This window comes from Tiliqua scincoides, chromosome 8 (assembly GCF_035046505.1).
Source record: "Tiliqua scincoides isolate rTilSci1 chromosome 8, rTilSci1.hap2, whole genome shotgun sequence".
NCBI classification, from domain to species: domain Eukaryota; kingdom Metazoa; phylum Chordata; class Lepidosauria; order Squamata; family Scincidae; genus Tiliqua; species Tiliqua scincoides.
Window position 1 is genome coordinate 1809898 of NC_089828.1, and position 18300 is coordinate 1828197.

At 47.5% G+C, this 18300-nt stretch overlaps 1 protein-coding gene across 4 annotated transcripts in view; it reads left to right on the forward strand.

Annotated features, from left to right (window-relative positions):
* Nucleotides 1-18300, forward strand: part of NTRK3 (neurotrophic receptor tyrosine kinase 3) — a 449707-nt gene that overhangs the window by 175907 nt on the left and 255500 nt on the right. For 2 of the 4 annotated variants that reach the window (XM_066634740.1, XM_066634742.1), the window contains exons 9-11: nucleotides 10054-10076; nucleotides 10665-10716; nucleotides 14217-14319. In XM_066634740.1, coding sequence (XP_066490837.1) covers nucleotides 10054-10076; nucleotides 10665-10716; nucleotides 14217-14319 — 178 coding nt within the window. Of the gene's footprint in view, nucleotides 1-10053; nucleotides 10077-10648; nucleotides 10717-14216; nucleotides 14320-18300 lie in introns of all 4 variants that reach the window. The other 2 variants (XM_066634739.1, XM_066634741.1) reach the window with 1 other exon arrangement.

Genomic DNA, 18300 nt, shown 5'->3' on the forward strand with positions numbered 1-18300 from the left:
TGTTTACCATGATTGAAAGACTGTTGGTTATTTACATGTACTGAGGCTGTGTGTTCAAGTACCAGAAGCTGGGTAGGGCATCACCTTCATGCCCTACTTGTGGACTTCCTAAAAGCATCTGCTTGGCTACTGTGGAAACAGGATACTGGGTTAAGATGGACCTTTTGTCCTGCTCAGCAGAGCTGCTCTCACATGGGAATAAATGCAGAGGTAGCAACCGCCACGTCAGTAGAGGTGTATGCAAGTGGCCATGGGATTCTCTGCCTGTCTTGCTTTTATCCACAACAAGTAATTTCATGCTCCTGCAATCCGGTGAAAAGAGTAAGATGGTTCTTGTGTTGCCTTCCAATTTTGGCTCAAGTAGGCCCCTGTACAGTTAAATTCCACAGGCTTAGGCATGCTGGATGCCATCTGGAACAGTGCAAGAAAAAAAAAAAAATAAGGCTTGCCCTTTGCTGTCTCCTACAGCCCAGATCCCACAGCAAAGTAGGACATTTTGCTATATATAGAGAGCGTGATACCGGTGGTATTCTGATACATTATTTATACCTCACTATACGTGAAGCCTTTTCTGCAGATCAGATGGAGCCCATTAAAACTAGAATCTGCTCCTCAGAGAACTGTTTATCAGCTTCCCAGCCTGTGGTAGTTTGGTGGGTGCTGGCCACGCAGCACCTTGCAACCAGCACCCACCTGTTTCATTCTGAAACTGGGTTTAACTGAAATGATGTGTTGCTGTCATCCTTGGGGGAACAGGCAAGCTCCATCCTAGAAGCAGGGGGAGCCCCTTGAGCTGGATACTAGCGAAGGCTGGTGGTCTAGGGAAAAGGGGACGACCAGCCTCCTCCTCTGTGAACTGAGAGCAGACAGGGTAAAAAGAGTGACAATAAAAAGAGCTTTGTTTTATCAGCAAAATGAAGCCAAAACAAAGCACTTGCAGAATCACAGAAAGGCAAAGAAAGGCGTAACCAGGTGGGTTGGGAAAAGGGTGGCAATGAGTTGAAAGACAAGCTGAAAATGAAGCAAAATGCCAATTGGGTATGTTTCCTGCCCTGAGTTTTTGTGCCAGTCCAGGATCTTAGTCCTCACATTCACACCTAGCCAGGCAGCTTGGGCTGACCTCATCAATGCAGCCAACACACCAGATGAGAGACCAAGAGAACTGAGCAAATGGGGTACAACCCTACTTTTTATAACCTGTGTACTTTAACCAGTTGGACTGAGCCCCGTGAGCTTCCTGGTCTTGGGAGTCAAGTGGGTTTCACCAGCCAGCGGGATGGCTCAAAGCCAAGTGCCTGGTTTCCTGGTCAGTTGGGCAAAAGAAGCAGGGCAGGCAAGCGGCAGGACAGGGCAAAGGGGTTGCTGCCGCGGAACGAGTCTGCCATCTCAGGATGATGAGTCATCACAGGAGCCTCTGAGCTCAGAGGATGATCCCAAATAAGGGGAAAACTTGGAGTTTTCTCTATATAGTTAGTTTAGATGAGAGTGGGGAAAAAAATCTGTTTGGGCTCAGGGTTGTTGGTTCACACAAATGAGATGTTGTCTTCAAACTGCAGGTGAGACATTGAATGTTTGAATCTGTGGCTGTCAAAGAAGATCCCCATATTCATATCACCAAGAAAACAGCTAAGCTGGAACTCTTCCCCCTTAACATACTAGCTTTCTGTGTGCCGAGATTTTTATAATTAGGGAAGGCTTTTATGATCATGGAATAGCTTTCAATTACACAATTCCCCAGTGCCTGTGATCTAATGTGGGTCAGTCTTCCAAGAGTTTTATCATCTCATCTGTTGTTTTTGTACAAACAATCCCTTCGGGGACTTACCCAGAAGCAAGTTACGTTATGATCAGTGGGGCACGCTCTCAGTCAAATGTGCTCGGGACTACAGCCTTAATGTTCTGGTCCCAATTGGACCCTCCACAGAGGTACTAGGAGAGCCAGGAGAGGTAAGGAACCTGGTTAGCTTCCACCCGAGCAAGTGTTGGAGTCTTGCTACCAAGCAACTAAGAAACTGGATCCAGCGATGATCTGGAGCCAATTGTGAACATTAATAGTACCACACTCAGGGCATGTCCTCCAGCTTTGTCCTCTCAGAGGAAAGCTGCTGCAACTGAAAGGGGTGATGGCTTCAGCAGGACTAGGGGACCTCCCGCTGCCCCTCACTGTAGAATGGTAGAGATAGGGTTCGGGACATGCCCCACTGTGGAGGTTCCGAGGAGAAGGAGCCTTTGGAGTAAAAGGAGGAAGGTGTCCCGTTCACCTCCACAGGAGGTGAAGCAGCAGTGTTAACTTCTGGGTCTCTCTTCCCATGGGAATCTTTGACAGAGCAGGTTTTTCCAGGGACCTGCCTCATGCAACCAGTCTTCCCTGCACTCAGAAACAAAGGCTAAGACAGGAAGGCCTTCTAGAAACAGGGAGAGTACAGGTGGCTCCCCCCCCCCGTATCCATGGATCTGGTGTCTGCGGAGTCACTTGTTAGTGGATACGCAGATCCGGGGGACCCTGTGACCCTTTGTGACCCTTTGTTTTTGTTTAGTAGCTCTGGAAGCACGGGTGTCTCTTTCTTCACAAGGAATATTCTTGTTTAACTGAATGTGCAGACAAGTAGGGAGACTAACAGAATCTTAACAGGAAGCAGGAACTATCCTGCTTCCTGTGAACGTTCTGCTAGTCTCCATCTGGCATGCAGGCTGGGAGGGGGATGCTAATAACATAGGGTTCCCCTGTATCAGTGGTTTCTGTACCAGTGTTCAGTGGGGTAGGACGGAATGGAACCCCTACGGAAAGGGGGTTCCTGTACAATGCTTTTGTGGATGCCGCGCTTGGAGCGACACACTCTCTTGAATCTTGTTCTGTCTGCCTTCTCACCCTGCACTTCAGAGCAGAGATGTTTTCAAGCAACGTGATGGGGAAGCCTCACATCCAGCTCTGTGTGTTCTTGCTAGATGAAAAGAGACATTTAACTTAAACCAGCATGTAGGTTCATACATTTTTTTCCTGTGGATTAGATAGCATTTAACACCCAGGTAAGCCTTTTGCTGATCAGAGCTTAAGGTTTCATCCTATTGTACTGTAAGGATAAGCTAATGCTCAACTGTGTCTTGAAATCCTCCTTCTATATGGACCAGTCAGATGTATTTAACATAACTCACTGCACACTGAGGTTGATGTCTTGTTACGCAGATGTTTATTTAGTAAATATGTACAGTACTATACACATACAACACAGTGCAATTACTTATGCTGAATCTTAAATAGAACTGAAGCTGTCATCCTTACACCTTAACCAGAAACATATGTTGGAAGACATCGGCCATGGTGTGTTTGTGTTACAGACTTATATCCATGCTATACCAGTTGAATGGTCATGACTTCCACAAAGGAACTTTGGAATTGTAGTTTGGTAAGGATGCTTAGAGATCCCATTCTATTCTTACAGAATGACAGTGTCAAATCTCTCCCCCATGTGGGAAGAGGGGCAGCAAAGGGGCATGGAATCCAGGCTCAGTAAATGATCATGACAGGAGACCAGACACAGAGATAAGGGCCATTATTTTTTACTATTAAGAACGTAAGAACAGCCCTGCTGAATCAGGCCCTAGGCCCATCTAGTCCAGCTTCCTGTATCTCACAATGGCCCACCAAATGCCTCAGGGAGCACACAAGACAACAAGAGACCTGCATCCTGGTGCCCTCCCCTACATGTGGCATTCTGAAGTAGCCCATTTCTTAAATCAGGAGGTTGCACATACACGTCATGGCTTGTAACCCGCAATGGATTTTTCCTCCAGAAACTTGTCCAATCCCCTTTTAAAGGCATCTAGGCCAGTTGCCGTCACCACATGCACCACATATTACAGACTTTCCCCCTGTTCCCTCACAGGGGGAGCCACCACTCTTGGAGTGAGAACACAAGGGTGACACTACCCAGCCCAGCCATCTTAAAAAATAGAAATTGAGGGCTACCTCACCTTCATAAATGAAATAAAAATGAAGTTGAGGCAATGCCCACTCATAAAATCCCCTTGACAAAAGTCCGTCCTTGATCCTCGCAGGCGTCTCATTCAGTTTTAACCTTCCTACAGCTTAACCCTTCTCCTTGTCCCGTGCAATGGTCCAGGTTAGCGCAACGGACCCAACTTCCTCCCTTGGTGGAGCGGGCAGTCCTCTCCAAGCACAGTTGTTGATCCTGGGGCAGTCTTCAGCTGGACATCCCACTCACTAACCCCATGGACAAGCTGCGCCCAAGGATGGGGCAGGGAAGCACTTAGAGGCCACTGCTGTCCCATCTGTATGGCCTCCGGTTCCCCTCACTTGGCATGGGTAGATCAGGGTTACTGCATATTCCTCTTGTCCTCCCTCCAGGTGTGCTTCCTCCCGCCTCCAGGAATTCGCTTCTTGAGGACCTACTGGGCTCCAGTTGCAGCAAATTCTCCCTCCAGCCCATGGGGGGCTCCATCCCCACCTTGCTGCCCTGACAAACAGTTCTCAGGATTTCCTATGCAGAGAGGAGGACTAACGAACAAGGCTGCAGTTTAGATGTGCCCTAAAAACATGCACTGAGTTAGAATTCCTATGTTTGTGGAGCAGCTTCCTTCATGGGTCACCTCTGCTTCCTCTAGGGGCAAAAGGGTACCTTATCTAGTGGGCTAGGAGAGTATTATCACTCCTTGCAAGCTGAGTGGTAGCTTTTGCGCTGGTGGGGAAAATGTAGTCACTGTGAGAGAGCAAGCATGTGTATAATGAGAGGCTCAGCGATTTGTCAGTAAGGCAAATGCATACCCTGGTTTGCTTCAGAAGCCATTTTGAAAGCCTTGCAGTCATAGCCTCTGATGGTCCTCATAAGAGCCGAGTTGGAATGTTTCTTGTGATAACTTATGGAGAGGAACTGGAGGGAGGGGTGCAATAAGAAGGAGAGCAGAAGCTGCCTTGAAAGTGCCCCCTCTCGGCTCATCTTTAATTGCTGTCACTAGTTTTGCAGGAGTGGTTCTCTTCCACCCGACAGCAATGATGCCCCGCCTCTTGGCATCTTGAGGACACCATTTATACGTCCTGTCAATTTCCTGGGAACTGTATGATGTCATCACATAGTGCCAGTCCAAGGGATGGGTGGATGGCATTCACCAGTTACTCGGCGGAGCACCATCGGCATTTGTTGGGCCCCTGTGCTTCACTCCGCATTTGCTCCCCCCTCAGCTTTCTGAAAAGCCTCCACTTCTCTTTGTCAGTTGCCTTTCCACGTTGAATATAAGCACCTTGGGGGCAGAGCTCTGTACTCTTGTACTTTGTCAAGCACCACCAGTAAGCGTGGCACAGACATCACGCCGTCTGTGAGAACCGCAAGTCTTCCACCCCAGTCTTGTACCACCCATGTTGTAGCAATATGTGACTGGATGGGGCAGAACGTGGCTGGAGATGCGTACTTGGTTGAAAATCATGCAGTGTGGATCAGTGATATCCGCATCTGACTGTACATCCCCCTCTAAGTTCTGCCACAAAAGTCAGCTGTACGTGACTAGATTTGGGGAGAGACTGTTGGCCCTGTTTTACTGGCAGCAGGGATGTATTCCACCCCCACACACCCCTGAATACCTGCTACCCTCAAACAGTTGCACAGCTTTTTGCACGGGGGTGGCTGGGAAATAAAAGGGCTGGAAAATGTGGTGAAAAGCCAAAATTGTCCCAATAATGCACCTCTTTGTTTTAGCTCAACATGAAATTAAGGTCTTTTGACAGCCCTCCCCCCAGCAGTAACTACAGAAACAGAAGTAGCTAGCAGGGCAAGTTTGGGGACTAGTGGCTGAGTCACAAGCCATCCACAGATCTCTCAGTGTCCCTCCAGGATGACAAGTTGCTGACCTGGGTTCTAAAGGCAAGTTTGGATTCTGCCCAAACAAACAAAACCAACATGCGAACTGTGCCCTCAAGACAAGCTTTGCAGTGACCTACATCAGCTTCAGGAAGTGCTGATCTAGCAGGTGGTGGCTCAGCAGAACCAAATCCCTCTTTGTCAATGGTGGTTTTCAGTTCCGCTCAGCTCTCCACTCACCCTGGGGTTGTACTGTTCTATGCTTTGCATGGAGTTCCAGACACCGCTCTTGACAGATAGTGCCATCAAATCATTCTGGGGGATCCTCAGCCCAGAAAGCTGTATCAAGTCCTCTCTTCTTTTGTAGAAGGTCCTAACTTGCAGCACTAGCAGGTCAATGATAAGCCTGAAATGATAAGAGAAAGGTTCTCTTGCATAAGCCAAGTGTCACTTAGAGGCATGAAAGTGCATACCCAGGAATCCAGCTGGGTTATGAAGTCAAGGAAATACGTACTTGTTCAAACATGTTAAACCTTTCAAGTGTGCACTTCTTGAGAGACTGCACATTCAGTAAACCCCGAGCGGCGGAGCATGGCTACACCTGGTGCTCACAGACATGATTGTGTCTGCCCCATAGCTAGATAGATAATTCAGCACATGGGGGTGCTTATATTCCATCCATTCACTTACATTTGTTGACCTGTTGACCTGCAGGTGAGTGGAGAGCTTGCAAGGAGCAATTTGAGTTATCAGCTCAGGTCTTGCAAAATGTGGGAGAACATCCCACATTTTGAACATTTTGAGAACATGGGGGGGGGGCACAAACTTTTGTAAGACTTTAGATTTGTATTTTCAGCAATGCTGATACCAGGGGCCACATTGGGTGGTTGCCCTGCCCTCTGAGATACTGCAACAGACAGTGTGGGGCAGGTGCTTCTTACTTTCAGGACCTAGGTCAGGGAATTGCATAATTTAAGCCTCTGGTCTGTTCCAGTGCTCCATCCCATAACTGCTGGGGTTACTTCCAGACAGTCAAGTGTTGCGAAACAGCAGTCCCAATCTGGGAGAAAAAAGTTGGAAGTTTATTGATCTCTTGGTAAATAGCCTTGTGTGTTCCAGGGTTTTAAAACAACAACAACAACAAAACACATATGTTTTTTTAGAATAAAAATGTGAAATATAAATGTCTACCTGAGATCTTACTGTATATTCTTATTACTGAATGCCTGCCACTTATTTATATAAAAGATTTACATCTCAGATTTGCAGCGGGTGTCCAAAGCAAAGTACGACAGCGGAATAAATAAACTTATAGCAAAGTAATTAGAGAATGTAGCAGCTAGTTTGAAAAAAATTTGCTCTAGGGAGAAATTTGTAAGACCTGATTTAAAAAAAAAATATGGAAGGTTTTATAGCCCTTCTGGAATGCTAGCAAAGATAGACTTATCCGAGGTGATACGTTTAACAGGGGGCATCGTAAAGAGTTCAAAGGCATGATTATGCTGGGCTCGATTACGTGTCATGCCCTCTTCATGGAACTGCCTTTGGAGAGAGTCTAGAAATGCAGCCGCTATCAGGGTTCTGACCAGTGCTGATTGAACATGTTATCAGTCCTCTGCTGACTTCTTTGGCTGCACCTGGACTCAGTTCAAGGTGCTGGCTTTGAACTTTTAAAACCTATGTGGGCTGGAATTGGAATATCTCAATATTGGCCTTCCCCCCACCCCTCCTATGCCTGGCATGAGCCTGTCTGATAATTCCTCTGAATATCAGATGGCACCCCCCCCCCCACCAGCAGATGAGTGCTCCGGAGCGTTCCTTTTCATCAGGGATTTGGAACAGCCTCCCAAGAGAGGAGTGCCTGGATGTGTCACTTCCAGCTTATAGAAAGGCAGTAAAGGCTGTTTTGTTTCAGCTGCTTTCCCATCTGTCTCTTGTAGAACTTAAAGAGCCTTCTTGCTGCTGTTTGATCTTCCTATGTTTTGTTTTGCTTTTCTCTCCCAGCCTTTTATACTGTGATTAGAAACCATGGTATTTAAACTGTGTCATGACGGTGAGCTTCCTTGAATTCCTTGTGGAAGGTTGCATATGCAGTAAATTTAACAATCATCATAATATTGATTCATTATTTTTAATATTTTTAATAAAGTACCCTTCCTTCAAACAGCTCAGGGTGGAATCCATGGTCTGTCCTTCTCCCCAACCTACCTCGCTGAGTTGTTGTATGGATAAAGGGGAGAATGATTGACTCAGGGCACAAGAGGCTTGCGCTGTATTCAGCACAGGATAGGGGCCCAAGGTGGCTCAGCCAGAGGCAAGGGGAAACTTTTCCCCTTACCCTGTGTAAGGCATCCTTTCCCATATAGGTCTCCTCGGACTTGAAGCCACTCTGATCTCCCCAGGGATGGGGGTTGGAATCTGGCATGTCTGCCGGATCGCAATCCTGCCTCCCACTCCCTGCCTCCCCGCCCCTGGGGCCACCCACTGCCCGCCCTCCCCCCGCTATCTCCCACCCAGGAACGCCTCCCTCCTCCCACCCCAGAGCCTTGCGTCGGCCCCGCCAGGCAGACACAAGCCTCGTGAAGGAAGCCGCCACAGAGGCTGGATTCAGCCTCCGCGTGTCAGGCTTACTCCTGAGGAGGAGCAAATGTGCTTTACTCATTTTCAGGATTGCGCCCTCAGTGTTGCATTGAAAGCCTTGTGAGGATTTGAATCTGGGGTTGCTGGTCCAAAGTGTAGTCACTGCTCTGCACTGACATCCTGGTTTGCTTGGATTTCATTTTTGCCCGTCTCCTTCCTTGACTCTCCGACCTGAGTTAATTGCACGAGTCAAGCGCAGGTGGGGAAGAACCTGGAAAAATGATAGGGGAAATATCTGCCCTGAAGTGTGTGTTTAATATGGATGTTGCAATCTTGTAATCATGCCGGTAACCATCTTACCTCTTTTTGTCTTGCAGGCATTTCGGATAGTGTTGTCACATGTAAGTGTCTCTTTGCCTCTTTGATCGGTCTAATTCTCTCTCCCGCCCAGGCCCATAACCTGAAATGTTATGCACACAGTGATATAGTTCCATGAAACATGGAGAGAGTGTCGTAAATCGGCAACAAGAAAACGCTGCACAGACACACTCATGGCAGCCTTTGAGAACAGGCTAAAGCGTTCAGGGCTTTTTATTTTGTAAACCAGTGGTTCTCAAACTGGTGGGTTGTGACCCACCAGTTCATGTAAGGCTTCCCCCATCCCTTTAGGGGGCAGGGGAAAGGGGGTGGCAGCAACGTGATCTACAGGATCGCGTTGCTCAGGGGGGTGAGGGGTTGCTTTTACTTACTGTGGGCAGAAGCAAGGAGCAGGAGATGCGGGGAGCCCTGCACACCCCTCCACCGGACTCCCTGAGTGTCAGAATGTTGCACACAAACCTGGTTTGCAGGAGTTGGTTTGCACACACTATTTTTCAACATTCTGACACTCAGGGAGCCCTGCGGAGGGCTGCTTGGGTCTCTCCACACCTCCTGCTCCTTGCTTCCGTCCACAGTAAGTAAAAGCACCCCCTTGCCCTCCTTAGCGAAGCGATCCCGGGGATCATGTTGCTGCCATCGCCCCTCCCCCGCAAAGACTTTCTTAAGGAGTAATTAAGTTTGAGAACCACTGCTACTGGGAGTTTTAAGCTAGGGCAGGACTGGTTCGTCCATGTTGCCAACTGAAGTGGTTAACTCAGGCAGCAGATCAGTGAGGGATCCCATCTCTGTCCACCTACTTGCCCCTACCTGTCTTCCTTCTGCTTCCACTTCCTGAATTGGAAAAGAAAGATGGAACAGAAAGAAAGAGGAAATGTGGAGAAGAGGGGAGTGCTGGAGAGTGGGGGGGGGGGGAGAACAGAGGCTGGCACATCATCAGGTAAGGCAGGCAGCATTTGTTAGGAGGTCTTGAGCTGGCCCTGAGCAAAGTCCATGGTGAAGTGACTTCCCAAGTTTCATTGCTCCATTCATGGGTGACCAACGACGAGGGGGGTATTTTGGTTATTTTTCTTGAGGGGCAGAACTTACTGCTGACCAGGGAATGGTCCTTCCAGCAAAGCTTGACCTGTGACAGTCATGTTCTTACTCCAGAACCAGCCTCTCCAAGCAATGAATGAATGAATGATGGACAGCCCAATCCTATCCACACTTTCCTGGGAGTAAGCCCCATTGACTCTAATGGGACTCTCTTCTGAGTAGTCATGCATAGGATTGGGCTGACAGTCAGTTCTTGTTATCTGCTTGGGTTAGGTTCCTGGAAACCCTCGCAGACAGCAAATTCACAGGTAGCAAATCATTAATCCTATGGCATTACAAGGGGTAATTACAAGGGATACCTTGGGGGGGGTGGGGAAGGAGTACCTTCCCTGCCATCAGAAGAATCCAGCAGAGACCCTCAGGAAGCCAGCAAAGTGCAGAAGGAAATGCCAAAATATCATTGAATGCTGCAGGGACCCACACAATGGTGCCTACAACCAGACCTTTTAAAAATGGGCGACGGAAGCTTCCGCTGGCCATTTTGAAGCGGTTCACACTGTCACAAGTGCCATTCTGAAGGTCCCTGTAGCCTCCGGAAGGCTATTGCTTAACAGATAATGAGAACAGAGGTGCATATAATGAGAGAAGGTAGCAATTCTGCCCCTTGCAGATAAGCAAATTCGCACATAAAGAGAACTGACTATAAATAAAGGTTTTCAAAACATATTTTGGAGATTTAAATTCCATATTTTGGGCAGTATAAAATTGTTAGATTTGGGGTGTCATGTTGCATTTTTTTTCCTGAACTCACAGCACAAATGTTCTTCTTTATGCCTTTTTTTCAGTTGAGTATAGTCCAAGTCCCACACCTCTTATCACAGTGACACATAAGCCAGAGGAAGACACGTTTGGGGTAAGAACTGCAGGGGGGTGTTAAGGGTGGGGGAAAGGGGCTTTATGTGAACAGCAAGGCTTGTTTCTTGAGATTCCAGGGCTATTTACCATTGTTTATCCTTTACTGCCATAGTCTTTGAATACTAGATATGTTTGTTTGGAAATACAGACACACACCCCATTATCTGCAGGTGCTGTACCCACAGATTCAGATATCCATGGTTCTCCACCCCCCATGCCCTAGTTTTGCTTCCTATCAGTGGTACCAAGCAAGAATGCCTCTTCCTTTTACAGAATGCTATCAGCATGGAAGCTTATAGATCGCAGCCTGAATGCTACAGGGAAAACAGCCAGAACGTAAGCAGGAAGCTTCCTGTTAACATTGGCTTAGTCCAAGGGTGCTCACACTTTTTTGGCTCGAGAGCTACTTTGAAACCCAGCAAGGCCCAGAGATCTACCAGAGTTTTTTTACAATGTTCGCGCCATCATAACATATAACATTTATGTGTACAATGTATGTTGGTGTACCTTGCATAACCAAATGAGCCAATATTGCACAACACAACATAATTAACTATAAACATTTTTTGTAATTACTTGAGTTTACTTTGATGACTTGCACTGAAGTGAATCAGCCAAGGATACATAGTCCGGACAGTAGCTGCTGACAGCCAGCCTCAAGCACACTTCCAAATGTTCATCAGTCGTGGTGGAACTGATGAACTTGGACTTAAAGATCTTCATGTAGGAAAAGGCTGACTCACATAAATAAGTGGAGCCCTTCCTGCCTCAGGTGCTCTTATATCCCTGAGGATCCTATTGCCTTCAAGTGGCTGCAGCTGTGCAGCACACTCTGCTGGATGCCCAGGCCTTACCCTTAAAGGGGCCACTGCTGACACCACATCTACCTCCTCACCAGATCTTCCTCGATTCCAATACAAGTGGGGGGGGGGAGAGCAGATCTCTATACAGACCAGTGCAAAAACAGGGGAAAGGTGTGGGGGAGGGAAGATCTCTATATAGACATCACAGCAAGACCAGTGCAAAACCCCTTGCACACAGAACCAACAGAAGGAAGTTGGGGGGGGGGGCAGATCTCCATACATACAAAAACAGGGGAAAGGTAAGTCAGCCCCAGTAGAGTCAATGGGGCTCACTCCCAGGGATGCGTGGATGGGAGAGAAGCCTGCCAGCGGCTCCTCTCCAGGTCTACTCACCAGTCAGCCCCAGTAGAGTCAATGGGGCTCACTCCCAGGGATGTGTGGATGGGAGAGAAGCCTGCCAGCGGCTCCTCTCTAGGTCTACTCACCAGTCAGCCCCAGTAGAGTCAACGGGGCTCACTCCCAGGGATGTGTGGACGGGAGAGAAGCCTGCGATCGACTCATTTTGCCTCGCGATCGACCGGTCAATCACGATCGACGTATTGACCACCCCTGGTAGTCTCTTCTAGTCTTCAAACTGCTTTGCTGCTTGTTGTTCTATAAGCTTGCATGCTTATAGCACTCTGCAGAAGGAGACATTCTGAAGAAGCAAAATGAAGTTAATGGGCATTGGGGGGGCACAGGGTGTGTGCAGAGATATGGTTCCCTTGTAGGTAGGTAGGTAGGTAGGTAGGTAGGTAGGTAGGTAGATAGATAGCATTTTGGTTATTACAAGGCCGCTACATCCATGTGGACATATACATCCAATTAGCCACCATTTATAACAGGGTTATATAATGGATAGACATCACAGTAAAAGAGATCTCTTAAACTCAAGCGGAATCTGTGAAAAATTAATGAAAACCACTAGACAAGCTGGAGCAGAAGCAGCAACACATTACATGATACACACCCAAAGAGAGGAACCTTATAGTCAGAAATGCCCCATATGCTAGCTTGTTTTCACTTCCATTTCCTGAGAACTCATAGCTGTATATACATAAAGGTCAAGGATTCCCTTGTATCTGTGGTTTCTCTATCTGCGGCCGGGGGGGGGGGGATCTGGAACATATCCCCCCAGATATGGGCGGACATGCCTGTAGCATGAAACGTGTGACCGGGAAAATTAAGCTGGGGTTGGGGTTGTTGTTTTGGGGGTCCATTTTCATAGGGGAGCACTGTGAGGAGGAATCCACTCCCCCCGCTTCCTGAACTCGGAAAGAAACACAGAGAAATGTCGAGGCAGATTTGATAAAAATGCAACATGTCTGCATAAAAGCAGGAGGATAATCCGAGACTAGATGAGGCACCCGCCTGGAAGGGAGAAAACATCTCTTTGTTTTATGTGCTCTGTATTTCATTTTTAAAGGAAGGGGTTTTTACAAGCAAACAAGTTGCATTCAGCAGAATGAATATTTTCTCAAATGCAGAGGGAAGAACCCCTGAGAGAAAAGCTGTCTCTGTGCCAAAAAAACCAGGAATAAATATTCTGTCAATATGTGCAGAAGGAGCCTCTGATGCCTCCAGCAAAGCTTTCTCTTTGGAGAAGAAGCCCCTGTTCTCTTCTCCTCTCTCATTTGCCTTTTCATCTGTGGGTTCACACACACACACACACACAAGTCTCTTCAAGGAGGCCTGATTCTAGGTCACGCTTTTTCTCCTGATGCCCTTTTCTGGGGCCAGCCCACTTTATTACGTGACCGCAAACCCGGGGTCCTAACCAGCTTTCTGAGTCAGACCCTGGTGCCATTTAGCTCAATACCGCTGGCACTGACTGGCAGAGGGCTCTCCGGGGTTTCAGGCCAGGATCGCTCCCAGCTCTACCTAGAGGTGCTGCCAACAATGAAGTGTGGAACCTTTAGTGTGAAAATCGGGTCCTCTCCCAATGAGCTACAGCCCACCTCCACACTACACGCCTCTCCCTTGCCTATTTCAAGCTTCCTGATTTGCCCCCTCTTGTAGGGTGCAGCGAAAGCCTCCTTGGTGTGTTTACATCATTTGGGGGGGAGGGAAGGATAGGATTGGGCTGTTTGTGTTGTCTTTAATATGTTTGCTATCCTGCGAATCTTATACATTTGATAATGAACAAATAAATGAGACAAGCAAATGCCTTGTCAAAAAAGTGGTGTTACTGATGCCTTGAGCCTCTAGTAGTCAGTATAGGGCAGGGAGGAAGAAAATCTGGTATAGTTCCATGTCCTCCCTACCCCATGTGCAGTTCCACCCCATCCATGGCTTGATTGTCCCAGCCAAGTCTCAATTGTACTATCACCATGATGGTAGGATTCCCAAAGAGGAGGTGATAGTAGAGCCTGGATAGCCACCGGTTTGAGATTCCCAGAGCAGATCTAAACACCAGGCATCCCTTTGGTGCATGCAACAGAAGTTCAGGGCAAGATATCACATATAAGACTATTATGTTCCATCCCACCAGACGCTTTAACAATACCCAGTTGAGGTCTGAATTGTTTCAATGCTTGTTTAATGCAAGTATCATTGACTGCAAGTTGTTTTAAGTGTTCTAAATATGTCCCATTAACTATGAATCATCCTAACATTGTGACTCTATGAGTGGCTAACGTCCAGGTGTCCTCTGCAGGTGTCCATAGCTGTCGGACTTGCAGCCTTTGCCTGTGTCCTCCTGGTGGTCCTCTTTATCATGATCAACAAGTATGGTCGGCGGTCTAAGTTTGGAATGAAAGGTACATGTCAATTGTTTCCTTTGATTCCCCAAAGTTCTGTGCCTCCATGTGCCTCTATGGGGGAGAGATCTGGGATTTTATTTTTTGCTTCCTCTTTGGGTCCACATGGGTCATTTCTGGGTTGGCAAGTGTGTTCCTAGTGTTGGATGGGCAAATGGGTCTTGGAAAGAAGAATCCTAATGTCAAGTGGACTTAAAGGAGAGCATCTCTCAAGCACTGTGCTGTGAACCAGGCTACAGTATATATGGATGGCTTGCAGATGCAACCATGAGCATGGGGCTATATGATGTGTTTGCAACTTGCTCTTTGATAGGCTCCAGGCCTTAATGGTGCTTCCACATGCACCATGTTCATTGCATTGACACCGCAGAAACGTAGGCGACTTCATTCTTGAGGTTGAATGATATGACAGGGAGGATCGATTGTAGAAGTTGTGGAAGGAAAATTCCTTGGATTGAGGCCCTGGACTGCCAGTTCTGGACTGGCTTGACACTCTGGACTGCCAGTCACTATGCCTCTTCTAGGCTCCTGGGACTAGTGATTTATGGCATTCTGCAGGCATTGTCCTGGCACTGCTAGTGTTTATTTCAAACCAAACTTTGGAACATTAAAAAAGCACCAAATGTGAGTGTCTTCCAGAGCTTATGCCCTAGGCGTTCTATGGATGCATGATCTTTGGTTTGGATGCATGACCTTTGGGTTTCACAGGCTTCCTATGAAGTTTAGACAGACACTTGGGTTTGTCTGCAGCACAATGGCCCATGTCAGAAGTGACCCTGAAGAAGAAGAGCTGTCCTCATTCTTGTTTCTCATAGAAACTTTGCTAAAGCATTTTCCTGGGAAGCTCCAAATGGGCTCCTGGCTGGAACAAGCCTTCTTATCTTTTTTTTTTTTTTTTTTTTCCTCCTGGAAAGAAAAAACTGAAGCTATATTTAAAAAACTAAATTAGCAATTTTTGTTCCTTGTACCCTGTGACGAAGACAATCTGTTTGGGTACTCAGAGCTTAGGGACTGGAATGTGGGGGCAGGAAATTAGAGTTTTGATCCCTAGGGTCTCTTCCCAGGTGATCCACCTGCATTGGATATGGCCTATGGCTTTTCTTCTGGGCTCTCCTCTTTCCCTGTCTGTCTGCATTCCCACCTCTTATGGAGGATGTTATATAGGGCCAAGTACTGAAAACTGAGGAAGCTGCTTCATTGTTATAGTGATTGATTGATTTCCAGTGTTTGTACGTGATTGCTGTGTACACCTACTTTTAAGTCTTTCAGGGGAGCACTGGCATTTATCAGCAAACACGGGATGAGTAGGTGCCCACTGCCATCCTTTTAGTAAGAAAAATATGTCGCAAACAGCCTGATCTTACCCAGCTCTCCAGGGCTGATGCAGTTGTGCCAATGGGGTGCTGCTGCATTCTGTGGTTGGGGGCAGTCATGGAGGCCTCCTCAAGGTAAGGGGGCTGCACTGTGACTGCATTGGCACTGGAAAGTTGGTTGGGATTGGGATGCAAAGGTGCTTCACAGACAAATGAAATATTTCAGCCCTCCCTCCCCAATAATATGAAATTATGCAAAATCAAAATCAGAGCAAGCATCTCTTTCCCTCCCTCCCTCCCTCCCTCCCGCCCCCTCTCTCTGTCTCTGTCTCTGTCTCTGTCTCTGTCTCTCTCTCTCTCTCTCTCTCTCTCTCTCTCTCTCTCTCTCTGTGTGTGAGATGAGATTTGGTTTTTGGTTTCTGGTTTCTGTGCCAAACTACCGATTCTGTGATCAAAGCATGATACTCTCATTCATGCTACCAGTTGCCCCTGCTCCTAATGGAAAGTTGTGTTTTTTTTTTAATTATTTGCTTGGGAAGGTGGAGTGTAGGAGCATTTTTGGGGAGGCTGACTAGCAGCAGAAGTGAGTGGATCAAACCCTGTTTTGATCTGGGTGCAGACATGGAATGATTGGTGCCTTCTTCAAAGTGTGCCAAGGCTTTTTTGAATGGAGGCGAATCCACATCCCTCTCCCGTCCCACCCCATTCAAAGCCTGTCCCTATCACTAAACAAAGCATCTTTTTCACAGCAGCATGAAAACCCCGCTAGTGTCAAGGTAACTGCGATATCTGCTCATAATGGAATAAATAAGCAGACTGAGAAATGTACACATTTATTTTTCTCTCTGTCGCCTTCGCGGGCACGGCACGCACACAGAAGCACACGCCCACATGCAGAACCATTATGAACCACAAATGACTGTTCAAGTCCCCCAGAAGGAGTGAGAGCTGCCAAAGTGTTGCATGATCCTCTTTTGATGTGTGGGAAGTATTCTTTTAACAAGGAAAAACTGTTCTCCCTTTGATAAGCTCCTGTACCAAGTTGTAGTTTTGATTACCTCTCTCATAAATTATAGACATAAATGTCCCTCTGCAGAGTTAATTCTATTGCTTTTTTAGGGTTTTTTTCTTTTATCGGTAAGGCTGTTAAACAGAATCCGCAGTACATGAATGTGCCTCAGTTCCAGGGTGGCTGCTTCCTGGGTCTCTGATTTATCTAGTCAGTTGCTCTACATGAGCAGTAGGAATGGGCAAAACCTTTCTAACTAGCACTGCAGGTATTTCTGCCTTCCCGAACTCTTGGGCCTTTATGATCAGGGCACTTATCCACGAAAGCAGATGTGTGATGATTCAAATTGATGGGAAGCTCACTCCTTCTCAGATTGTCCTTGCAATGTGGTGTGCACAGTTTAGTTTAATTGCGCATCATGCCTGATTCACTGGTACTCAGTTAATGCCCATTTGAATCATGGATTGGTTTAATTGCACAGCAACTTGCATCTTGATTTGCTAGGCTGAGAGAGGCAGATGACACTGCTCTCTATTCTCTGCAGGCCAAATGTTGGTAATGCAATATATGGATGACTGCCTCTGAAAAGCATTTCAAAACTTCAGCTGCTCTGGAATATTGCAACAAGTTTCTTATCCAGGAACATATTCCATCAGTATGGAATGATCTTCACTCACTCCCAGTTTGTTTCTAGGCAGGTCACGATGCTGATTTGAACCTATAATGCAGTGACATGGGACCAATTGCCTTCTTCCTTAGGAACCTGCCCAGTTGCTGAGATCAACACCTGAGAGCATTGCATCTTCAGTAGACAGTTTTCAGATGCAGAACCTTTTCCGTGGTGGGCCCCCCCCCCCACTGTGGAATTTTATTTCCAACCTGCATTCACTGTTGCCTACGCTGCATTGATTGTTCTCCTGGGACTTTGATGGTAGAGGTTATTAATGCTTAGCATTTGTATAGGTTTGAGTGTTTAAAGCACTATGTATCATCATCTTGCACGCCTCTCAACACCCCTGCAAGGTGGCTATTGTCACCCTTAGGTTGCAGGTGGGTGGGAGTTGAGGTTGAGAGTTGTCCAAGATCACCAGATGTGTTCATGGCAAAGGTGAAATTTGAACCAGGGCCTCCCTGGTTTATAGCTTATGGCCCAATCCTATCTGTTTGGAGCAATGGCAGAATGTGTGTTCCGCCAGTGGAGGCTGCCACATATGAGTTGCAAAACACTGCAACAACCGACACACTGGCAGGAAGGCTGGAGCCCTCCCGTGCTTACCGGTGATGAGGGGAGGACTGCCTGAGCAGGTAACCTGGCATAGGGGCGTGGAACGGGAAGGAGATGAGGCTGGGGGATGGGCGGCTTGGGCCAGGGATGGGTGGGTTTGGCGACAGTAATGCCTGGAGTATCCAAACCCCCTTCCCAGGCCTGATCCTCCTGTGTGGATCAGTGTGGACCCTGCGCCAGTGATATTGCTGGCACAGATCTGAGTTCACCGTGACACGGAGGCGTGATGCGGGAAGGGGGGCGGGCTAGAGGCGTGCCGGAGGGAGGGAGGGAGGGAGGGAGGGAGGGAGGGGGGTCTACAGAGCTCTGCTCCTCAGGATCCAAGGTGCTTGTGGAGTGCTTGGCGCCCTACACGAGCACCTTTACTTTACCAC